Raw genomic sequence first — 25,393 nt, forward strand, 5'->3', positions numbered from 1 at the left:
AGTGAAACCAGAGGGCAGTAAAACTAAATACCCCAAGCGCGGCGTGTGTGCGTGTGTATGTATATCTGTGTGTGTGTGTGTGTGTGTGTGTGAGCCTTATCGATTCGCATAAATTAATTTTCATTTAAAACGAATACGAAAGCGAATAGAACGAATAAAGTCAACGACGGCTGTGCGGCATTTTTTATATGTATATACTAACAATAACAACAACAACAAATGCTAACGATAATGGGCAGGTACATAACTACACACACACACACACACACATGTATGTTTGCATATAGCGCCAATATATGACGAAAGCGCCGCTGCCTCGGCCCGTCGCGCATTGCATGTGAAAACCCATTCGTTACCTTTGTTAAAAAGGCCAAATTTAGCCGCGACGGGGCAACAGCAACAACAACAACAGCAACAGTAACGCTCGCGATGCTGCTGCCACAGTGGCACATCGATTGGCTCAGAGAATATATGTATAATCTCAAAATGATCGTAAGTACATGTTGATAAATCGTTGAACGAAGTTCCGAAGCTATCGAAAGATGAAATTTAATTGCGTGATTTATTTGAAAATAAAAGTAGAGAGTCTAAACTAGTAAACAGCTGGCAAGTATATCATTGAGTATATGTTATCGATAAGTTTAATGTTTTCTGAACGATAACACTTGAAATGTAGTATAGCTACTGCTAGTACAGTTTAAGATTTGATCAATAAAATCATATTATTTATATTTATTTATTTAGATTTACACATAGTATATTAGAAGTAGTATAGCTAATGCTACTAGACAGTTGAATATTTTGCTAGCCATTGATCGTCGATAAATCATATCGATAGTTGTATAAATATTTATATAATAAATGCTGAATAAATAATAATAATATATTTGAAGTCACATAATAATATTTAAACTCTATATTATTATTATATATATTAGGGTGCTATTTATCGATCAGCGGGAAGAAGACAAACTGTATAAACCGTCGAGATTACACAGAAACTCAAACTATTGAGAATTATCGATACCGATTTTTTTCAAGGGGATAGATTTATCGATTTATCCCGATATTTTAATTAGGAGGGTGCAAATGATCAAGACTCGACTGTACTTAACCCATCATGAACAGTTTATGATATCAGCTATTAAAATGCTACTAATTTTGTGATTGATTATTGATTCAATGATCTATTATAAAGTCTATGCATTAGCTATACAATAGTTTTAAGTTTTCAATATACAAACTGTTCGATATTCATTATCGATGGCTTCATTATCTAGAATACAAAGTCAATTCCTTATGAGTATTTATCTCGAATGGCCTTCGTGTTTGGACCCACTGTGCGACGCTGGGCAACGGGCATGTGAAACGCATACAATTCATATGCAAAGCTACACAGACACTCATGGGACACACATACACATGCACACAGTCGCATGTATGTTGCTATATACATATATTTAGTATATATGTATGTTCGTATGACTTTGTATATGGTATAAACTTGACTAAAAGGACTCGAGGGAGATATTAATCTACTTCTTTTTTTTTCCATTTTTTTTCCTTCTTTCGGTACGCGCCACAGCCAAACTGGCAAAGCCAAAAACGTTTCATTCGCTCCGTTCATTATTATTACCAACTATTCGCGGTTTTTGTTGTTGTTGTTGTCGTTTTAACCTGATACCGAAACCGAAAACTGAGCGGAACCCAAGTCCACACAGAGAGAGGGAAAAAGAGAGAGAGAGAGAGAGAAAGGGGGCAGGAGCAAGTCGTCGTCATTTTCACTACTTTTCAGCTGCTTTTCATTTTCCGTGCCACGAGCTTTTCTCAGTTATGCCTTTTGTTTTCAGGCAGCGCTCTTAACTTTTATTGTTAACATGCAATTCATTTATTAATAATATTCATATGTCAGTGGTGCATGTGTAACATCAGCCTAGCACCCTCTCCCCAGCCAGTCTATCCCATACGTAACTCCCTTTAGCTGTTTCGTAACAAAAATTTGTATACCTATTTATATATGCATAGGTATACCTGCATATACTTGTGCTGCTTCTATTGGGGTTGCCGCTGACCAGTTTAAGTTATAGGAAAATGTCAAAGACTAACGATATGCATAGGTAGCTTATAACTAGCGAGAAAATATATTATTCTTATAGTAGTATATTCGGCTTTGCTAGCCGAAATATTGATAGATTTGCCTGGTTTATTAAAAGTATTTTAGGAAATATTCAAAAAAATACTTATAAAACTAAAAATCAATATAAAAAGTTAGGAAATTAATCGATAATTAAGGAAATCACTTTTTGGATTTTCAGGGTTTCACTTTTTGACACTGAAAATATGCCAACTATTTAAGCTAAGCTTTACAAACTACACTTACATGTATACAAAAATTCTGTATTCGAACTTCTCTAAATAATCAAGATGATTTAGACAGATTATTCATGCACGTAAAGTTATCGATAATTCAAGAGAAAATTGGCTATGATTGTGATTCATAAGACCAAGCTTCAACTCTTTCTCCAGATGAGTCATCTATAGAAACAGTGAGATTGAGCCCATGCTCCAATTCTGATGAACATTAAAAATCCAGCACATCGAGCCTTTACTGTAATTCCTACGATGATACATGCCTACATAAAATTCCTTCTAAAACATATTTTAGGCATTGAAAAACGAGTTCAAGCGATAATTTGTATTTCCACAATCTTTGATCATATCTTGTGTGTTCGTTATTCAAAAAATCTGACAACTGTCATAAAAAAAACTTTTTTTTTTCTTATTTCTTGGTTTGTTTTATAAAGGTTTTCATAAGTACATAGTTTTGGTCTCTTGGTCCGTGTGAACAAATATAATATTTTGTAATAAACGTGTACTGAGATTTAATTAACTTCACACGTTATATATGCGCGCAGACCCTATAGAGTAGCCCCCCCCCCCCCCCCCCCCCCCCCCCTCCAGTCCGCTCCGTCAACTCTCGGATTGCTGTTGCTCGGCTATTGCCGTCTCGCTTCAACACACAACATTAATAATTTAACGAGTTTAATTTGAAAAACCTTTAAAGGTAATTAACGTATATTTTTGGCAGTTTTATTGCATGTATTGTTGTTGTTCGTCTCTCTCACTCGGTCTCCCTCCCTCTCTTTGTCTCTCTGTCTCTCTCTCTCTCTCTCTCTCGCTGCTGTCTTGCCTTGCATTGGTTGAGTAATAAGACAGGTAAGTACATACCTGTATATGTATACCTAGTGTGTCTCTCTGTCTGTGTGTGTGTGTGTGTGCTGTTGGCATATAGACGTGCACATAAGATTCATATTTGCTTTATTTCATGTTGCCAAGCGTTAGTCAGTCAGCCAGCTCGGAGAGTATTTAAAAAATTACTTAATTGTTGTCATAAACTGTCGACAACGACAACGACCAAGTCAAAGCTAAAGCAGCTAAGCGCACTTAACATAGTCGCCGCCAAAAGCATGCAGACGGGTGGAAAATTCGATAGGTGAGACAGTCTGAGAAATGTCTGCTGGAAAAGTCTGGAAACGAGAAATCGACGGGATATTTAAATCAATCAATCAGAAGGATTACAAAAACTGGGTTCGACGTCGAGATGTCGAATGCTAAATAAATAAAGATGAAGATGAAGAAAATTACTATTAAAAGCATTCCATTTTATATTCCAGTTCTAACAAACTCGATTTCTGCATTTCAATTAACGGTACGAAAACTCTCTCTATACACTGTATTTTATTGGACTATACGTTTTAGTTCAAATCTCAGGCGCACAGAGAAAGAAAGAAACAGCCAAAAAAAAAAAAAATTAAATAAACAACAACAAGAACAACAATAACAACAACAAATCCAAAGTTGACAGCTAACAAAACAGTAATCATAATAATAACTGAAAACTGGTTGTTAATAATAATATTTTATTATTATTGCATTACTTGGTAATGATTAATTTCAAGACTTGCTTTAGTTTCACACACATACACACAGCAGGTGAGCGGGGGTAAAGGAGACGTCACTACTTATCGTATCGTATGTGTATTATAACCAAGCTCACTATAAATTACAGGTAGATAAATATGTATGTATGTCCGGACAGCGGCAGAGCTTTCTAAGCATCTCCCTTTCCCTATGCGAGCGGCCAGACTTAATAGGTGGAAGGAAGTACCTGGTTCAATTACCTGTTTTAAATTTAATTCGTTATATAAGTTCTTTTTATTTGAAGCGTTGACTGGTTTTATTTAATTAATTGCCCCCTCATATTCAAGCAGCAAACAGAATTTATAGTGTGTGCGAATTTGGATTTACGGAATGTAATCGAATCAATGGATCAGCCATATATTGTTTTGACTTGGGTAAAAAGTTTGTGTTCCTTAGATAGAAACGGGATTGAATATTGATATAACATGTAACAAATAAATAGCATAACAAAATAATGCTATTGATAAATATCGATTTATGTGTTTTTGTTATGATAAATAGGGAAAAATCGATAGATTTTTACAATTTCTGTTTTTTATTCAATGTATCAATTCATTATTTATTAGAAAAGCCTAGCTTGGCTAAGTAAATTAATTTTATTTTAATGGCAAATTGGTCAGCAATCAATAAATCGATAACTATCGATAAGCTTTATACAATATTATATCAACTTACATGTATACAGATCATGTCTATATCCTATCTATCAGAGCTCTTTCATCACAGCTAGCCAATTAATCAACTGAACTTATCTCAGATCCGACGTGGATTACCTGATAATACTAATGTAAAACGATAATTATCGATTGATTTCTTTTGAATTTTATTTATTGGTGTTTTCAAGTTTATTCATATTGAGATTTTCATCTGATAATATTAAACTATAATAGTTATCGATCAATTGTTCTCTATATGCTGATTATGTTATAAATCACAACAAACGTCTTAGCTTAGCTACGCTTAATTAGAGCGAGCTTTAGCTAGTCTTATCTAATAATATCAATATACATATATATGTATATATAAGCAAATACATATATATATATATATCATTTCAGTCTTGATCTGATCAGCCGGCATAAATTGCTGTGGAATTTCCCTGGCTGGAATGCGAGATTTTGATTGCAATAAGTCGAGCTTATTTTCGTTTCTTTTATACACATATATTTGTTTCCGTTAAGTAGGGGCGTGAGAGGTGGGGTTAGGCACATTTAAATTGCATCATAAATTCAATTCAAATAAAGTCGAATTCACATTCACTTACTCATCCAGCTGGCCGAGTCAAGTCGTGCTTGGACTGATCTTAATTGAAATTTTGTGATCTTGCCTTTCAAAATGATCGTATGTATGTATGTATGCAGTATGTGTGTGTGCGTGTGCATGTGTGTGTGTGTGTGTGTGTGTGTGTGCATATATTCGACATAATTCCATACGGTTCAGTTCTGTTTGTTTTGCGTTTTAATCAGGAAGTTTTTAATTGCGTCGTATATTTCAACTGGCAGCTAACAATATCATCAAGACTACTAACCTCTCCCCTTGGGCTACCCCTAAGCAATGCCAGCCCCCGCCACGACTCCTTGGACCAGAGAAGCTGAGCTAAAAACCCGAAAGCCATAACGCACCGCACTCCTCCCGACCCCTGCGTGTGGCGTCATTTAATTGAATTATTTCGAACGACTATAATAATAACGACAACAACAACAACAACAACAACAACAACAACAGTAGCAGCAGCAGCAATGGAACAAAAAGTCGTCAAAAAAATCAAAAGATTTTTTTCGCTCACTGTTTGCTTTTGCTGTTGCATTGTTGTTGTTGTGGCTGTCGTGTATATAATTAATTTTTAATTTGACTCGCAGAAATTGGGTAATAAAAATTGTAAATTGTAGCAGCAGTCCACTCCTCCCCCCCCCCCCCTGCGTTACCCTTGCCGGCCAGATGCCCTGGTCAGCCACAAGGCAAAGAAAGCACAGCAAAGGCTAAGAAGGAGTGAAAGGGACAGGTAGACATGAAATAGAAATTGTTTGCTTTGTTTGCATTTGCCTTGTGCACCCTTTTTGCTCTCTCTATCTCTCTCTCCCTCTTACACACACATACGCAATCTAACTCCCACTCTGCACTGTTCAATTTTAACGTTTCGCCTGCTTCGATTTCTTTGCCTTGGCAATTTTTCTTTGTCGCCGTTTTGCATTATTAAAAAAAAAAGTAAACAGCGACTTTTTACGGTATTCGGTTTTTTTTTTTTTTTTTCGGTGTGTACATTTTTAAACAAGGCATTGCCCCGCCCCCTGGCTTGGACTAACGGCAGCTGCTGCTGTCCAGCACGCAAAAATTATTATAATTTCCCTTTGGCTGTTAACCGGTTCGCATTTGGGTTCGGTTGGCCGGGGAGTGGGATGTGGAGCTCGGGTCGGTTTTTATACAGTTTTTCTTTCAGTTTCTTGTTTTTTTTTTTTTTTTTGCCGTTCGGTTCGTCTTGACTTTGCGTTGGGTAATCGCCTTCGATATGCCGCGACTTCGACTTCGACTTTTGGCGGAAACGGAAACGTAGCCAAAATGCGACGCCCTGCAGCCGTCATCGCGGCCGTCGCCTGAACCTGCTCCTGCCTCTGGCCCCGTTCGTGCCACTACCACCGCCTCAGCAAGCTGTTGTTATTTTTCTGGTGTAACAATAAAATTTTTGTATCCTTTTTTTCTATTTTTTTTTATTCAGCTTTTCCTCAAGACGTTACGAAAATCAAAGGCTGCCACATGCCGCCCAACAATGTTGACGCCGTCCTCATCCTCTCAGCAACCCCAAACCCCAACCCACGCCCCGCTGCTTTGACTGTTGCTGTTGTTAAAAACTGCGGCCGCAGCCAAACACCGGCAACCATTTACTGTAATTCCTTTTATTGTTGCTGGCTTGTGTTGTTGTTTCAGTTTTTCTTTTCATAAACTTTCAATAATTTTTTACTTTTACCCATTGGCTGGAGCGCTACAATGCAAAATCGAAGGCATTTGAGTCTATTTAAGAGAAGAGAAGAGTTATGAGGGAATTGAACAAAAGCTTTGCACTAATACTAATACTAATACTAATACTAATACTAATACTAATACTAATACTAATACTAATACTAATACTAATACTAATACTAATACTAATACTAATACTAATACTAATACTAATACTAAATACTAATCTAATACTAATACTAATACTAATACTAATACTAATACTAATACTAATACTAATACTAATACTAATACTAATACTATACTAATACTAATACTAATACTATACTAATACTAATACTAATACTAATACTAATACTAATACTAATACTAATACTAATACTAATACTAATACTAATACTATACTAATACTAATACTACTATACTATACTAATACTAATACTAATACTAATACTAATACTAATACTAATACTAATACTAATACTAATACTAATACTAATACTAATACTAATACTAATACTAATACTAATACTAATACTAATACTAATACTAATACTAATACTAATACTAATACTAATACTAATACTAATACTAATACTAATACTAATACTAATACTAATACTAATACTAATACTAATACTAATACTAATACTAATACTAATACTAATACTAATACTAATACTAATACTAATACTAATACTAATACTAATACTAATACTAATACTAATACTAATACTAATACTAACTCTCGTTTATGTAGTGCATTTCGCTGTTGCTATTGTCATCACCTTCGAACATTGTCTAAGATGTTCTTACGTCTCACGTCTTTGCATTTTTTCCTTATTAATTTTGGTGCAATTTTTCGCCCCCTTTAGTGGGTTTTCTTTGGCGCTTGCCCCTTGGCCCCAGCCGACTGGCGTCTTTGATATGGCTGCTGTTGTTGTTACTGTTATTATTGTTGTTGTTTATGACTGTTGCTGCCTGCAGCTTATCGTAATTCATTTCGCGTTTTTCCTTTCGTTTCGCTTTATTATTTTGCATAACTGAACGGTCTGCATTAATTTCTATATTGAATCCTTTTATAGACCGTAAGGAGTTGGCATTGCCGTCATCTGCTAGTCAAAGCTTTGGTTACGTAAGTTTATATACACCAATTTTGTTTTTATTTTGTCTGTCTGACTGGGCGGGGGGCGTGTGTGTGTGTGTGGCTGCAACTTGAAGTTGGCTGCATTGCGTGCCAGCGTTTCTTTAAGTGTTTCCCCACAAAACAAAAAAAGTGGAGAAAAAAAACAACAACAAAAATTGTCAGTTAAGCGACCCACGAATTACTCGCACAATACAAAAGTATAAAAAAAACTTGAGTCGGTTCCCAGTGAAAAGTAATTATATGCCACACATATTGAATTATTCCCTTCTCTCCTAACCTCTCCCATACAGATGCACATGCTTATATATATTGAACAGATTACAGATCTGTGCTCCGGAAGTTGACATTAAACAGACTCAAAAGCTAAGAGGAAAACCCAAACGAAAGAACAACAATGTGGGGAAAAAGTAGTTAAATACATGAACAGTAAAAAAGAAACAAACAAATAAATAAATAACATTAAATAAATTGAATAACATGGAAAAGACTCCAAGAATAACTAAGAAACTGAGAGAGGGAGCAGATGAAACCGAATATGAAATGCTCTTTTGAAGATCAGGGAATATATATGATATGGTATGTATAGAAATTATAAGAGAGATATGCAGTTTATTGATTAACCTATATGAATATGTGGAAGGGATATGTGCAAGTAAATGTAAGGTATAAATAAGGTATGGTAAGTAAGGTATATTTGAAACTTAGAGGGGGCTAGGTAAAATAACAACTCATATGGACCCTTTTATATATAATATTTAGTAAAATTTGTATGAAGAGCGTTATACAGATAACTAATGTATACAATAAGATAATGTATAGTAAATTAGGATTCAAGATTCTCTCATATATAGTTTTCAGTCTAATATGTACCGTTATTTTACGATGTCGATAGTACATCTTCAGTAAATCAACATATGTGTCTCTGCCCATCAGTATAAAGATAATTCTATTTAAGAATTGAGCTCTTGAACTAATCCCAAGCAGAGTATCAGAAATGGAGAAGACATTCACTAAGGCAATCGACTCTATGGCATGTCTAGTAGGAGTATGCCATATCATATCGGGGCAGAGCTGACGCTTATTTTTTAATTGTGGCAGAAGTGGAGTAATGATGTGCTACAGTGGATACCCGGCAGTTGATACCGACATCGGCTTTGGGCTGAGGCCTCAACTTGGGCACTCGGAAGTGGGCATTTTTACTTAGTATTTTATACTATTATTGTTATTATTTTAATGCTGTCGCTGCTGAGCAAACAGAAAGTTGCGCGTTTGCCCAGTCGAGGCGCAGTGCGACAGAGGGAACGGCCCGGGGTGGGGAGAGGGCTACGACTAAGGTAGCTGGGAGCCACGTCTCTACGCAACCACATCCGGCATTTGTGTGAGTGCAAGATTTACGCTCCCACACACGGAAAAATGCTTTTGGAAAATAAAATTTACTTAACCAGCGACTCTAACTCTGACCGAGGCTGCGAGAGCGCGAGAAAGTTCACTGGGTCAACTTGGTAGCTTGGTAGCGATTGTGGGCCCGGCTCGGGTTTTGGCTTTAGCTTTGGCTTTGGCTTTGGCTTTAGCTCAGACTGCAACTTGGCCCGTCCTGTGCTCGCCTTGATGTTCAGCTGTCACAAGCCGCAAGGGTTCCAGCTCGAGCAGCTAAAAGTATAACAAAACTTGCCACATTCACTTGCCACTTACCGCTGCGTAGGTTGCACTCCACTGGATTCATAATACCGTTCGCCACATAGGCGTTGATGGGGTCTTCAATTGCTGCGATCCAGCTCGAAAGTCTTAGCTTCCTTTACCTGAATACCTTCATGTTTATTCTGTGCTGGCTGCAAGTCCTCCGCTCTGCTCAGATTTCATACATAACAGTTTCATATTTACCATCAAAGAAAGCATATGATATACTATACGATTTACTCTTAGCTGTCCTCTACTTGAATTGAATCTATACTAATTTCCACTTGCCCTGGGACACGTCGTTTGTCTGCCTGAAACATTTTTTCTGGTTTCTTTTCCTTTTTTTTTTTTTATTAAATATTTGCATGTCGTCGAACTTGACATATGCCTGTCAAGTCCTGGAAATTACATTTTTTCGGTTTTTTTTTTTGCTTGGCTCTTAGTTGAATTAGTCGCTCCTAATAATAAGAAAAGTTTTTTTTATATGCCTTGCTTGCATAACATTTTCTTTATCATTTTTTTTTTTTTTTTTTTTTTTTTTTGGTTTATTTTGATTTTTGTATATTTTTTTGTGTGTTGGCACCTTGGCAAAAGAGAGTTCGAGGGTCACGCTGGCTGCCCACCGGAACAGGGTGCATTGAGCTGGGCGCCGAGGGTTGAGAGGGGAGCAACTGTGACTTGGTCTTAAGTCCATCAATCATCAGTCACATTGCGAGCTGCGCTGCCAGCGTCGCGCACTCAACGTAACATTCAAATCAATCAAAATGACGACAAGGCAACGGCGACGACTTTTGCCTGTTGAAACGAATTGGCAGCCCAACCAACCAACCAACCAACCAGCCAACCAGCCAGCCAGCCAGCCAATGGGACTGCCCATTCCTATTTATGTAAAGCAAAAAAAAAAATAAAATAAAATAAAAAGAAATAAAACAAAGACGTATAAATAATTTTTCATCGAATATGTGAAAATAGCGAAAATGTGCTGCAGCCTGATGAAGTTGTTCAGGCTCAAGCTCGCTTCGATTCCCCTCCGCCTCCGCCTTTGCCTCTGCCTCTGCCTATGGCTCAGCACCCCCCTCCAGTTGCTGTGTGATGAATAATGTGCAGGATCGTTGCGGCATGGGGGGCTGTTGGAATAATGTTCATATGGCGTGCGTTGCCAACAGGCACGACAAACTCCGCACTTTGGCCCATATGGCTGAAAGTCTATATAATGATCGATAATACACTATTTTGTGAACACTGTTAAATTGGATCAAAGGGAGAGAGAATAAATTAATTATATAAAAAACGAGCTTAGCCTTGAGAAAATAAAACATTCATTTGGATTTCATAATTTTGTTTCAGTTGCTATCGATAAAAAGTAAAATTGCTATCGATTGTTCAGGGATTATCAACAGCTGTCAATTAGCTGAGAAATTCACTTAGTCATCAACATTTTTCCTGCTCTATTCTTTTCATTTGGTTTTCCCTAAGTTGGCCATGGAAATCGAAAAGTTTAGCTTCTGGCTCCTGGCTCGAAATATTTTCAGTTTCGTTCCTACATTTAGGTAATAAGCATTTCATAATTTTTCAACAAATCTCTAAGTATTTTTTTTTTATTTTTTTTTTCTTTTATTGTGTTTTTGTGTTTTTCGTGTTTTCTCGAAATTTGATGTAATTTTATTCTGCCTTTTTGGATAGCAAGTGCAAAATTTTCTAGTTAAAGTTTCGCGATGTTTACGCTAGTTAAGTTATCACAGCCCTGGATGCAGTCAATGCGCAGCGCCTACATGCTGTCGCAACGCTTCACCATACGCCAGTACAATAATGAACACAATAGCAACGACGATGACGAGGGAGAGAGACCCACAAAGATCTCGGCGGCCGCTCAGCTCGCCCAGGCCGTGGAGAGCGACACCAAGCTGGAGTCACCGGAGCCAGTACAGCGCATGGTCGAGCTGGAGAATGTGCGTTCCCGGATCAATGAGCTGGATCAGCGCAAGCTGCGGCATCAGGAATACGCCCAGATGCTGAAGCAGCTGATCATCAAGCCGCCCAACTATGCCCAGGAGATAAGGCTGCCATTCAAGCAGCCCATACCAGCCAACAACATGCGTCAATCGCTTCGCAACTGCTCCAGCACCGAGGAGGTGCTCCAACTGACCAACGACCCAGAGCAGCTGGCCAATGAGCTAGTGCGTCTGTCCTGGGAGCTAAACACCGAGAAGCGCAAAAACGATGTCGTACTGGAGAGCTATCTGGAGCTGAAGCAGGAAATGCTCAATGGCAAGTCCAAGGCCAATAGCGATGCTTAGCCGACAGTTCAATACAGAGGAAGAGCTGACGATAGCGATAGCAATCGCATCAACTTCTCTAGTCAAAATCTTTAGATATATTTTAGTCAACAATCAAATCCTGGCCTGCTTCCTGATTTTAATTAGTTTTCATTTGTTACTCCACAAATTGTTTATTTTCACATTTACAAAGGTTTTCATGAACAAGTTAATATACAATACAATACATACATAGCTAGAAGGATACTTAAAATATGAAGGATACTCAACATATGAAGGAATATAAATTAAATTACGTAAATTGTAAATGATCTATTTGTTTATTATTATTATTGTGTACAAGTCCATTGATTCGGACTATCAGCCGGAATTGCATTTGCAGTTTGAGCTTTTGGGGCATTTCCGGATCTGTTGCAACTATCATCTTTTCAGCCTTATCGAATACAGTCCACAGTTGGACAGGATGTCATCAATAAGACATGTGATCAGCACTTAGCACTAAGCTCATCGTCATCATCATCGTCTTGACGATCATTATCAGCATCATTATCATGAGCGAGCGTCGTATATACGAATTCGTTTTTTTCTGTTTTTCTTTTATTTGTGTAAGCTATAAAATGTAGTTTTATTGAAGAAAAACGAAACAGATTCTAAAGAATTTTTCGCGAGTTGTTTCGGTGTCGGCGACAACGACGACATAAATTTAAAACCACCTACACATAAATTTTTCTAGATATACGACAAAAAAAAAAAAAAAAAAAAAAAAGAAAAGAGGAACAGCACACAAAAAATGAACTGCAATAATCACAACAACAACAACAACAAGCAGCAAGTGCAACTGTCAACTATTAAATGACATTTAACATGCCTACGAGGAGGCAGCACGATCTGAAGGAGCTGCCGCACGGCTGCAGGGGCAGGGAGCAGGGAGCAATGTGCAGCGCTGTGTCGTCGAGCTATGGCTGCATTAGTTTCTTAAAATATCATTTCAAATTTCAAATCAAGTCATCAGCAGTGCGCCAGCCAGCCAGCCAGCCACAGATCCAGCCCAAGACAGCGGATAGCGAGACCAAGAGATACGGGGCGACAGAGACCAGGGCAGCATTCACTCTTCGTATAGCTGACCGGGGGCTGATGACAACAGCAGCAGTAGCAGATTTTTATTTATTTATCAGTCGTCGTTGTTGTAGTTGTAGTTGTTGTTGTTGTCGCAGAGATTGCATGCACAAGTACACACATATATGGATATTTTCAATTATAATTTATATGCGATCATATACGTATTTTTAGACAAATGAAATCTGCGCGCCCCAACTGCAGCAGTCAGTCAGGCAGTTGCCAAGTGCCAAGATGATAACGAAACTAATTCGAAATGAATATAAGAAAAATCTTGAAGCTACAGAAAGTTAAACTTGGTCTTGGAGCAGAGCTTTCAGGAGCTTCTGGTCTGAGGCTAGAGTCCCTCAAAATGTTGCCTAACTTCCTTATTCTTTTCTTTTTTTCGATTTTTATGTGTCATCAACAGATTTGGAGAGTTTGAAGCTTTTCTAAATTCAGACGTAGTTGCCACACTGTTTTCGTCATTCATATTGTGCGATCTGGCAGCGCCTGCGCATGCAAATGACTTGGCAAATTTCGCAGCGTTTTGCTGGCTTTTGGCTTTCAGCTGCGGTGCTCTTTAGAAAGTTTTTGTTTAGTTTTTGGCAAATCATAAACGCGATTATCAAAAATGGCGCCAGCCACTACAAACGGCGCAACAACACGAGCAGCGCCTTGCCACCGCATCATGGTCATGGATCACAGCACAGCACAGCTCAGTTCAGTTCAGTTCGGTTCGGTTCGGTTTGGTTTTACTTGGGCTGGAACTGAGTTTGGCTTAAAATTTAAATATGCCAAACGAAGTCGTCGTACAGTTGCCTCGAAGTTGGATAAGCTGACTCAGCCAGTCAGTCAGCCAGCCAGTCAGGCAGTCAGCCAGTCAGTCAGCCAAGCGCGTAGGGCTTGGGCTAACCACACCCGCCCCCCACACCTATGGCTCCTCACTAAATAGTGCGTCCCGGGCACGCATTAAGTGCGCACGAGTCTTGGGTTTTTGGGTCTTATCTATCTAGACTTGCCTCGAATGCCGCATTCCACCTGCTTCAGACTGTACGCCATTTTGGAATTTCGTTTTCTGGACGAATGCGCCTAATTTAAATTAACAAAAATTCATATACATATGTATCTCTATATCTATATATATATATATATGTATATATGACTGTTTGTAAATAAACATAAAAATTTGGAATTTGAAATTTGAAATGTTATGCTCATTGTTAGATTTAGGTGTACGCGAGTTATTTTAGCTTTTTTTTGTTTTTTTTTTTTTTTTTGGTGGGTTTTTGTATTTGGCTAATTAGCGTGGTTCATGGGAAACACATGGGGAAATGGCTCTTGGCCGGGCCGCGTTTCCACCCGCAGCCCATAACCCAAATTTCTTTTGAAGCATTTATAATGCCAAGTTGCTTATTCATATTAGATTTTTTATACGTTATTTTTTTTTTTTAATTTTTTTTTTCGGTTTTTGATTATTACTATTCTCTCTTTTTTTTTGCATAAATTAAACCTTTTTTGTACATCAGCAGACATGATTTTGAAATAAGAGCCGCTTAGATAGTTAGATAAATGTAATAAAAAAATGATTGTTTTAGTTAGATATATTTATTTATATTAAGCTTTAGTTATTAAATGTAGTTAATTTCAGCATATATTTGCTTTAAAGTAATGACATTAAAAATTAATTTTAGATACTTACTAATATACATATATACATATAATAATATGCATGGTTTCCAATTTTCACAATTATTTAAGTGATATACTATATATATAAAAATATAAAAATTAATATATGCATACTAGTATTGTAATATTTTTACAATATTTGATTTAGATTTTAAATAATTTAATAAAACTATTTAAAAAAATGAAAATAAAAACATTAAATTTGTATATGATCATTTTTATTTTTTCTTAATATTTAATATTTTTAATTCAACAGAATTTAATAAACTACTTTGAATACGATAAAAATGTATTTTTAACATTTTTTTATTATTTATTATTTTAGTTTATTAATTTTATTTTTTTAATTTAAATATTTTTCAAAGGAAATAAAAATAAAAATACTAATAATAATTCAATATAAATTTGAATATTTTAACATAAAATACAATTTCAACTAAATTATCTTATATACAACTACTCAGAAATATATTTGATTAGTTTTTAAATAATTTATATAATACTTGGAAAATTTTCACCAAACGCCCCTCTGGCTTATCCGTTGCAATATGCCCGGAACAAAAGCGCGTAGCGCATAGCCAAAAAGTTATTAAAGCGTAAATTCGAGACCATTATGATTATGTAGATCTCGCAGTACCCTGTGCGTATATTGTTTTAAGCTCTAGTGTGAGGTTCACACTATAACAAAAAAAAAATTAGTAATGTCTGCTTGTTGCTGCTGCTGTTGTTGTTGTTGTTTATAGTGTTGCTCGCATTTAGTTTATTGTTGCTATTTCACCAGCCGGCTGACTGGCTGGCTGGCTGAGTTCAATGACTAATTTATGAAAGTTAGCCTGACTTGGCTTTTATTGGGCATGAGCCGGAAATACCAAGTGTGCGCAAACCCCACACACCACCACCTAGCACACTCCCCCCCCTCCCGCTGCTCACACTGTCTGAACGCTCAGGTAAATAGTCAACATCCAATTGCCGAGCTAGTATCTCTCGAAATTTGTAACAAGAAGTTGCAACTGCTCAAACACAAAATGCGGCCCGAAAAGGCAGCCGACAAGGACCTTTCCGGGAAGGGCGGACACGCTGGCTTATCTGCGGTCGCGGTTGCCTCAACCATTTTCATGTTGACATGTTAATTTTCGCACGCACTTGTTGCACGTTGCGCGTTACCTGCTCCATTTCTATTCTATTTTTGCCGCTGTTTTTTTTTTTCTCTCTCTCCAATTTTTTCTTTACTTTGCGGCTAACCAGGACGCTAATCGGCCTCAGTGCTGGGCGTGTGCCGACAAAAGCCGTGTTCAGGATATCCTGTGCTTCTTCAGCGTGTGTGATACTTGCATGTTGCCGCTGCCTGTGCCTCTGCCCCCACCCCTTCCCCCCTCCTCTAGCTCTTCCTCGTGCTCCCACTTCCAACTCCACCTCCTGTGTGGCAATTTAACGCCCCTAATTGAGCTATAATGCGCTGTCCGACAGATGATTTAATTGTATACACATACACAACACACACTCACTCACACACACACACACACGCACTCAATGCACAGCCATGCACATACATACATATATATTGAGTATATCAGCAACATCTATTTGCTTTGGCATTTGCCGACTCGCCGACTAAATCAATTTTTATGTCGCACTTTGCAGTTAATGTGGAGCGCCAACACCGGCCACATGCCCCATTTGGTGGCAACACCAACTGGGCCCCAGCCAGCGTCGTACATTAAATATGCATCAAAAATTGATGATGATGCATTTTTAACGATTCGACAAAGATTTTTATGTCGTGCATTTGACAAGATTCGACAGAGCCAACTGACGGATTGCCATGCTGATCCATGATCTGCCATGCATCATGTTGCACGATCCATTCCTCCTCCCATTTAATAGTGGTTGTTGTTGTTGTTGTTGTTGTTGTTGCTGTCGATTGGATTTTGATGACCTTTTGATAAATTCCCTTTTTTCGTCTCGATTGTTAACGGCTTTTGTTGGATGTGATTTGTTTTCAATAAGAACGCCTACAACAGCACAGAGATACACTCGAACACACACACACACTTACAGAGAGGTGGGACAGTAGTACATGTCAACGCCGTTGGATGGCGCTGCTGAAGCAGTTAGCCGCATCGCTTTGGCTCACACGCTGCGCGTCGGCCTGGACAGGTCGTAATTATTTTTGTGGCCAAATTGAATTGAATTAAATTGTGAATGTGAAACAGCACTAGAAGCAGAAGTACTAGCCGAAGAAGAAGAAGAAGAAGCAGCAGCGGCAGCAATAGTCGCTGTAGAAGTAGATGAAGCCAAAGAAGCAGCGCACAAATGAACAACGAACTTTTTGGCCACAGTTGAGCGATTCTTGGGTGTCGTTGTCGTAGTTGTTGCCATTGTTGTTGTTGTTGTTGTTGCTGTTGTTGTTGTTGTTACTGTTTTGTGCTCATCGTCACTAGCCAGTGACGCCGCGGCTCACTTGCACCTGCACAATGACGACGACGACGACGACGACGACGACGACGACGACGGCGGCGGCGACGATGACGCTCCACACCGAGACGACGTCGCCTAAGTATCTTTCCCAGTTGCTGTTGCTGTTGTTGGTATTGGTGTTGCTGTTGCTGTTGCTGTTGCTGTTGCCATGCCCAACTACACACTTCCAGGCACTGTGGCAACAGCCATCATCAGCATTCGTGGCCACTGTCACTGTCAAGCGTAATCATAATTTATTGTAATTATTTTGTATTATTTTTTAAAATTGTTTTAATGAGTCGTCGCCATCGTCGACTTCGCTGGCAGCGCCTTTTGTCGACGTCTCTTTCGGCTGGCGCTGCGATCGCTTTGGATTTCTACCTGATTTTCCAACGGCATGAATTCAACAACGATGTTCAGTTAATTTTACCGCAGTCACCTCGATCTGCCAGTAATTACATTATAGATACCAGTACGTATTTCCATGTTGTGATTACCGTTGTTTGCAACAGCAACAACAACAACAATAACAATCGCTATAACGACACTTTTCTGGCATTTTGTCAAACGAAATTTCATAATCGGAAGTGTTGACTCTTTATATGTATGTATGTATGTGTGTGTGTGTGTGTGTATGTGTGTGTCTTAACATTATTCGACTGCTATTACCGAGCACTTTTAATGAGGCTCAATTATTGAAATTTCTCAAATGCAGCAGAGCTGTAAGAAATCAACTTCCCTACACGTTGAGTTTTGTTTCCAGCTTTGAATTACATGCGATTTGTGTGCTGTGGATGCTATGTGGAACGCAATGAATTGCACGAGTGATGATTAGTTTAATGACTGCTCCTTGATAATGAGCAGTCTAGACAGGAGCTTATGCTCGCATATGCGCTTCATAATGTGGAATGTAGATGGATAGTATTTTTGGGGTTACAGCTATAATTGCTCAATCCTCACATCAAATCCTACTTCTATCAAACACTCAATGTGGATTGTGGGTTAAAGCTGATTTAATGCTAAAGGAGCATCACATAGACAGAGATACATATATGTAGATCTTTAAATACATACATATCCACATCTCTGTCGCAATTGAGCAAGTGGGGACAGCTTTAGATGCTGACGTTGTCGCATTGCCGAAGCGACTGGGCACCTGTTGATCTTATGCAAATATCAAATAGTTATTCTCTGAACAACAATAAGATCCCTTACAAGACTCATAGATGCATGGACAAAGCAAGTACACATGTTCAGTTTGATAAGCGCGTCTTGTTGTTGTCGTTCTTCTTCTTGTATTTTTGTTGCTCTCAAATCTTTTGTTTGAACTTTATCAGACGAGGCTTGCGTGTGTTAAGAGTGGGAAGAGACGGGGCAGTTGGAAAACGGGAAGCGGCTGGCGGGGGTGTCTCCGGTCTGCGTATTTGTATGTGTATTTTGTGTTGTGTTCTTAAAGATTTCTGGCTTTGATGTGGGCTCTGACGATAAGATAGCATTGTCCACGAAAAGCAACGCATACCACGGCTCCCTGTGGGGGAGTAGGGGCCGCCAGCGGGTGCTAGGCGCAGACTCAGCCACTGCCTCAGCCTCAGTCAGTGTCAGGGCTAGTGGCAGTGCATGCCAAAGCAATGAGGCTGATTTCCGAGAATAAATTGTGATTTCGTTAAAATAGTTGGTAAGCTGCTCGCCCGCCCGCTCGACCAAATAACAAATAACAAATACCTTAAACAACGCTCAACAACAATCGCAATCAAACAAATTCCAACAAAAAAAGAAAACATTCTGTTTACATGCTGATAATACAGGCTGTCAAATGTCCAAAAGCCACAAGACGTGGCATCCAGAAGAGCAAACAAGATTACGACTGAGGCACATCAGCATCATCAGCTCAATTGGTATCTGTATCTGTATCTGTATCAGTATCTGTATCTGTATCTGTATCTGTATCTGTATCTGTATCTGTATCTGTATCTGTATCTGTATCTGTATCTGTATCTGTATCTGTATCTGTATCTGTATCTGTATCTGTATCTGTATCTGTATCTGTATCTGTATCTGTATCTGTATCTGTATCTGTATCTGTATCTGTATCTGTATCTGTATCTGTATCTGTATCTGTATCTGTATCTGTATCTGTATCTGTATCTGTATCTGTATCTGTATCTGTATCTGTATCTGTATCTGTATCTGTATCTGTATCTGTATCTGTATCTGTATCTGTATCTGTATCTGTATCTGTATCTGTATCTGTATCTGTATCTGTATCTGTATCTGTATCTGTATCTGTATCTGTATCTGTATCTGTATCTGTATCTGTATCTGTATCTGTATCTGTATCTGTATCTGTATCTGTATCTGTATCTGTATCTGTATCTGTATCTGTATCTGTATCTGTATCTGTATCTGTATCTGTATCTGTATCTGTATCTGTATCTGTATCTGTATCTGTATCTGTATCTGTATCTGTATCTGTATCTGTATCTGTATCTGTATCTGTATCTGTATCTGTATCTGTATCTGTATCTGTATCTGTATCTGTATCTGTATCTGTATCTGTATCTGTATCTGTATCTGTATCTGTATCTATATCTATATCTATATCTTTATCTGTATCTGTATCTGTATCTGTATCTGTATCTGTATCTGTATCTGTATCTGTATCTGTATCTGTATCTGTATCTGTATCTGTTTATCTGTATCTGTATCTGTTTCGTTATCTGTATCTGTATCTGTATCTGTATCTGTATCTGTATCTATATCTTTATCTGTATCTGTTTCTTATATAGCTCTCTTTCTGCATCTTCTAATTTCTATCTGAAGATTAGTAATCCATACCTATATATTCATTTGTATTTCATCTGTATTCACTTTTTTCTTAAGCTACTTAAACATTAGCTTACAATAGCCTGATATACTTCTGTCTTTAGCTGTGGGCTTTCTGCTGCTATTGTTGTGTCTCTGTTTCCTCGGCTTTTTTGCTTTATTTACTCATGATTGTCGCCATCATCGTGCTGGGCTCATTATTTTTATGGCTCTTTGTGCCCAGCGCTTCTACCAAAAGTGATCTAAATCTATTGACTGAACTCTCAGAGACCCCCTTCCTGCCATTCCAGAATGGAGTCGGAGTCGGAGTCAGAGTCGGTGTCGGAGTCGGAGCCGACGCTGCTGCAGCTTCTGCTGCTGGCTGCCACCTGAGAACCTGGCAACAAGCGAATGGCTTGCTATAATTTTTATGACGCTTTATGCTGCCGCATTTCTGACTAACTATTTATGCCAGCAGCAGCAGCAGCAACAGCAACAACAACAACAGCATTCACTTATAATTTTATTGTTATTCATGCATAATGCCAAAAAGATAAATAACAAATAAATTTCTTACTAAGAGTATGTACTCTGGGCCCACTTCTGGCTCTCCCAGCTCCACTCTTCCACTCTCTGTCTCTGTCTCTGTCTATACCTCTCTCTCACTCTTTCTATCTTACTTGTCGAATGCTATGCGGTAATTATTAATAAATGCTGCTGCTTTTGACTTTCGTCTGCGCCTCCGCTCTCTAATAATATTCACGCTTCGCTAAACATTGAAGAAAACTTAAAGACTCTGGCGACTGAGACTGCGACTGCGACTGCGACTCGAACTGGAACTAGAACTAAGCCTGAGTATCAAAACTGAGACAGTGAATAGACTTCGGCCTGGCTTTGGGCCTGGGCCATGCCCTTAACGCTGCGACCAACAGCCAAGAGCCGACGACCAATTGTCTTTTGGCATATTTTCAAGTTGAACGCTCGGCAATTTTTTTTATTCTTCTTCTTTTCCGTTTTTTTCTGTTTTCCCTCTCTCTCTCTCTCGCTCTCTCTCTCTCTCTCTCTCTTCGGCTGTTTCTATCATTTCTAGAGATTTTCTAGTGCGATTAAGCGAAAAATGAAACAGTCTCATAAAAAATATCGCTATGCTTCAGCGTCTGACTCCAATTCTTTAGATGTGTGTGTATGTGTGTGGATAACAATCAAAACTCAGCACATACATAAAAATTAAAAAAATGGTGGCTGTTATTGCGTTGTCGTTAGGCTTGGGCTCAGATCTGCGAGCAAATTGAAGTTACCTGAAGCTATGCCTGCAAAGTTCAATGGCAAACTGCACTGTGGATTGCATGTGTGGATTGTATATTGCGTGATCAGTCTCGCTGCTCTCTGCCACGGCCAGCAGCTACAGTGGGTCATATTTGTATTCTGTTGTTATAATGGTTTATTTGCTTAGCAGATGGCAGCTGATTCAATTGAATATCGAAGCTGGCTGATTGAAATAATAACATCAATAGTAATAATAGTGATAGTAAAACGTGTAGTAGCTATAATAGTAGTAATAGTAGTAGGAATACTTGCAGTAATAGTAGCAGCTGTAATATTAGTAGCAGTAAAAGTAGTAGTAGTAATAGTAGCAGCAGTAAAGTTAGTAGTAAAAGTAGTAGTAGTAATAGTAGCAGCAGTAAAGTTAGTAGTAAAAGTAGTAGTAGTAATAGTAGTAGCAAAAAAGGTAGTAGTAAAAGTAGTAGTAGTAATAGTAGTAGTAGAAAAAGTAGTAGTAATGGGGAATGGTCGTAGCAGTAAAACTAAAAGGAGTAGTAGTAATAGAGGAGTAATATTAGTAGTAGTAAGGGGGAATGGTAGTAGCAGTGAAGGTAAAAGGAGTAGTAGTAATAGAGTAGTAATGGCGAATGGTAGTAGCAGTAAAGGTACAAGAAATAGTAGTAATAGTAGTAGTAGAAATAGTAATAGTAATGGGGAATGGTAGTAGCAGTAAAGGTAAAAGGAGTAGCAGGAATAGTAGTAGTAGAAATAGTAGTAGTAATGGGGAATGGTAGTAGCAGTAAAGGTAAAAGGAATAGTAGTAATAATGGGAATGGTAGTAGATGTAGTAGTAGTAATGGGGAATGGTATTAGCAGTAAAGGTAAAAGGAGTAGTAGGAATAGTAGTAATAATGGGAATGGTAGTAGATATAGTTGGAGACTTTACTCATCAACGATAGAGGAAATGCTTCTAGATTTCACTCCAATATCCATATTGATCGGTTGAAGAACCTTTGGAGCAATACAACTGTCGCACATGTCAAAACTAGCTCGTCAACTGGCAGTAATGGGTAACGCTTCAATAACTCATCTGAAAGTGTTCGCCCCCTTTGTGCCGAATGCAAATTTGCGTTGGCCGCGCTCTCTGGGCCATGGAGCGACTGGCTCTGGCTCTGGCTCTGGCGCTGGCTTTGGCTTTGGCTGCTTTGCATATTGACATCATCATTTTGCCGAGACGACAAGCTGTCAAACAAAACAATTGCTGTCAAATTTACTACAATGAGCCAAAAGGAAGTCAGATGAACAAAATACAGCAGCAACAACAACAACAACAGCAACATCAAACTGAAGCGAGGTATGCGAAAAAAAGAGAGTCGATGAAAAAAATTGAGCTGTCAGTGTTTATATTTTTATACCCTGAACCCATTGAAAATGGGAAATCAGGGTATAATGGTTTTGTGAAAAGTATGTAACAGGCAGAAGGAATCATCGCAGACCCCATAAAGTATATATATTCTTGATCAGGACGACGAGCTGAGTCGATATAGCCCTGTCCGTCTGTCCGTCCGTCCGTCCGTCCGTCCGTCCGTATGAGCAAAAGGATCTCAGAAGATATAAGAGCTAGAGAGCTGAAATTTGGCAAGCATACTCGTGTATACCATAGGCAGTACAAGTTTGCTTTATTTTTTCGATAACTCATCCGATAACTTTTTTATCGAGAATAATCGAAAAATCGACAATGTTTTTTCAGCTTATTTTGAACACTTTTAGACCTGGAGACTTCAAATTTGCGTTGTATATAAAGTTAATGGATACAAAGATTTTGTAATTTACAGATTTTGGATACCACGCCCCCTTCGCCCCCAATTTGTAAAAAACGCATTTCAAGTACTAGAGACTTGTGCTTTGAAATGTACACACATTTAAGCCATATGATTACGCTCTAAAAGTTTCATTAAGATCGTATGTCTACAAAAGAAATTATTCAACAAATAAATTCTCGTTATATTGCCCACACTGCAGTGCAGCCCAAGCGCAGCCGCTGCTAGCTGCGCAGTTTGCAAAGCGCGTGCTTATACGTGCATGTGTATGTATGTGTGCATAAAAGAAGTCCAGAATGATTAGAATATCAGTTTGGAGGGTTCAGGGTATCTCCTAGTCGAGCAGTCTCGACTGGAGCCTTCTTACTTGTTTCCTTTTCGTTTATGGGGGAGCAATTTCAACATATCAATAAATTTTTGACAATTTCTGTAAGGAAGCGCGCACACACAGAAATAGAGTGCAAGAGAGAGAGAGAGAGGGAGAGCACTGAAAACGAAGGAACACCTTTTCAATAAATTTGCTACAACTGTCAGGCGAAACAATGTCATTGTCACGGCGCAGCCGACTTGCAGGCGAACTGTGAGCCGACCTATAAACCTGTCACTGCCTCAAAATTGAAGAGCAACGGCGACGCAACGGCCTTTGGGTCGCTGCTGCACAGCGATGACAACGACAACGACAACGGCAACGACAACGGCAACGACAACGACAACGACAACGACGACATTATTGTCGCTAAACAAACGATCAAATGGCAATTTAAAAGTTTTTATTTAACACTAAATCACCCACACCCCGGCATAAATGAGACGCCATCCTGCGCCCTCGCCGGGCCACCCACTTCACCCCACCTGACGTGCGCTTTCTTTTTCAATTTCGAACCCTTTCGACGCTTCGGCCGGGGCGCAACCCTTGCGCGATTTTCAATAACTTCTAGTGAAAGCAGCCGAACAAAAGGCGCAAAACTTTACCGAGCTAAATTATGAGCTTGTTTCAGTTTCTGTTTCAGTTTCTTTATTATTATATATCGTTTTTCTTCTTTTTTTTTCTTGCTTCAATACTCCTCTTCTTTTATTTTATTTTTTTTTGTGCTTTCCACTTGTTCGGTTCGGTTTACGTTCCATTTTTTCTTTGCCCTGACTTTTGACTCTCCGTGGAATTTAACGCTGTTGTTTCGTTGCATGCATGAAGAAATGTTCTTGCCACAAGGGGCACGCTGGGTAGCGGAGCTATCAACTAAGGCATATTGGTATTGACATCATTGCGCAGCACATTCCATGCAAATGCGAGCGATTTTCCTTTGTTAAATTGCTCAACAGGCTTTTGGGCAACAGAATTTATGGGATATAAATTAGCATAAAGTGAAGAGATTTTCTGTAGCTAAAGATATTACGGTTTATTATTGAATATTGAATGGAAATTGTATTATTAAATATGCATGTGAATAAGAGTGTATAAATATAGAATTTTTAAGAAATATATAGAAATTTATATGAATATGTGTATATAAATTGGCATAAAGGGAAGAGATTTTGTAGCTAAAGATATTCCATTTATTATTGATTATTAAATTGAAATTATATTATTATACATTATAATTTTATTTATTGAGTTTTTGGATATATAAAAAGATATGTATTTGAATATATTTGAAATAAATAAAAATAGAATAAAAAAAGAAAGCCCACATCTTATCGAAAATGCTCTAAATAAGTCTTAAAACCTTTTTATGCAAATCATATTTAAATTTAAATTTATAAAAAACAATATTATAAATTTTTTGCAATAATTGTTTTTTTTTTTTTTTTTTTTTTTTTTTTTTTTTTAAGAAAATGTATCTTAATTAAATTACATTACTAAAGATAGATGAATTCCAAACAATGCCTGTGAAAATATATAGTACTATTTGTCTTATCGAGAGTGCTGTCGGCATTTAACCTGTTATTAGGTTCCATTCAGATGAAATATCGCTTGCCACTGACCAAAAAATATAAAAATAAAAATAAGGATGAAGTTGTGTGGGATGAAGCCAATCGAGCAGTCAAGGGTTCTATTGTTATTATAATTGTTGCAGTTATTATTCTGCTGATGTGCTGATGCACACACACACACACATATATATATACTTGGCTGTTGCTAGTCATCCTGTTGTTGGTGCTGCTGCAACAATTGCGGTCATGCTTCGTTGAATGGCAACAACAACGCGAACTGTGAGGATGATGATGAC

At 38.1% G+C, this 25,393-nt stretch overlaps 1 protein-coding gene and 1 long non-coding RNA gene across 2 annotated transcripts; one reads left to right on the forward strand and one right to left on the reverse strand.

Moving 5' to 3' along the window:
• Positions 1–6,215: 6,215 nt before the first annotated feature.
• On the reverse strand, positions 6,216–10,216 carry LOC149267962 (uncharacterized). The gene is made up of 3 exons (XR_016271062.1): positions 10,001–10,216; positions 7,683–9,928; positions 6,216–6,987 (listed from the first exon to the last, which is right to left on the reverse strand). It is a non-coding gene; the product is annotated as an uncharacterized LOC149267962 (long non-coding RNA).
• Positions 10,217–11,163: 947 nt separating this feature from the next.
• LOC108618174 (uncharacterized) lies at positions 11,164–12,345 on the forward strand. Its single transcript, XM_089474346.1, has 2 exons — positions 11,164–11,310; positions 11,444–12,345. Exon 2 carries the CDS (start codon positions 11,476–11,478, stop codon positions 12,055–12,057), a length of 582 nt encoding a protein of 193 aa, XP_089330472.1. The 5' UTR covers positions 11,164–11,310; positions 11,444–11,475; the 3' UTR covers positions 12,058–12,345.
• The last annotated feature ends 13,048 nt before the right edge of the window (positions 12,346–25,393 follow it).

The sequence above is a fragment of the Drosophila arizonae genome, chromosome X (genome assembly GCF_054131065.1).
Source record: "Drosophila arizonae isolate 15081-1271.41 chromosome X, UAZ_ARI_1.0, whole genome shotgun sequence".
Lineage (NCBI taxonomy): Eukaryota > Metazoa > Arthropoda > Insecta > Diptera > Drosophilidae > Drosophila > Drosophila arizonae.

Excerpts from the sequence above, each read along its gene's own strand:
- LOC108618174 (XM_089474346.1), top strand. The coding sequence starts at position 11,476 with ATGTTTACGCTAGTTAAGTTATCACAGCCCTGGATGCAGTCAATGCGC.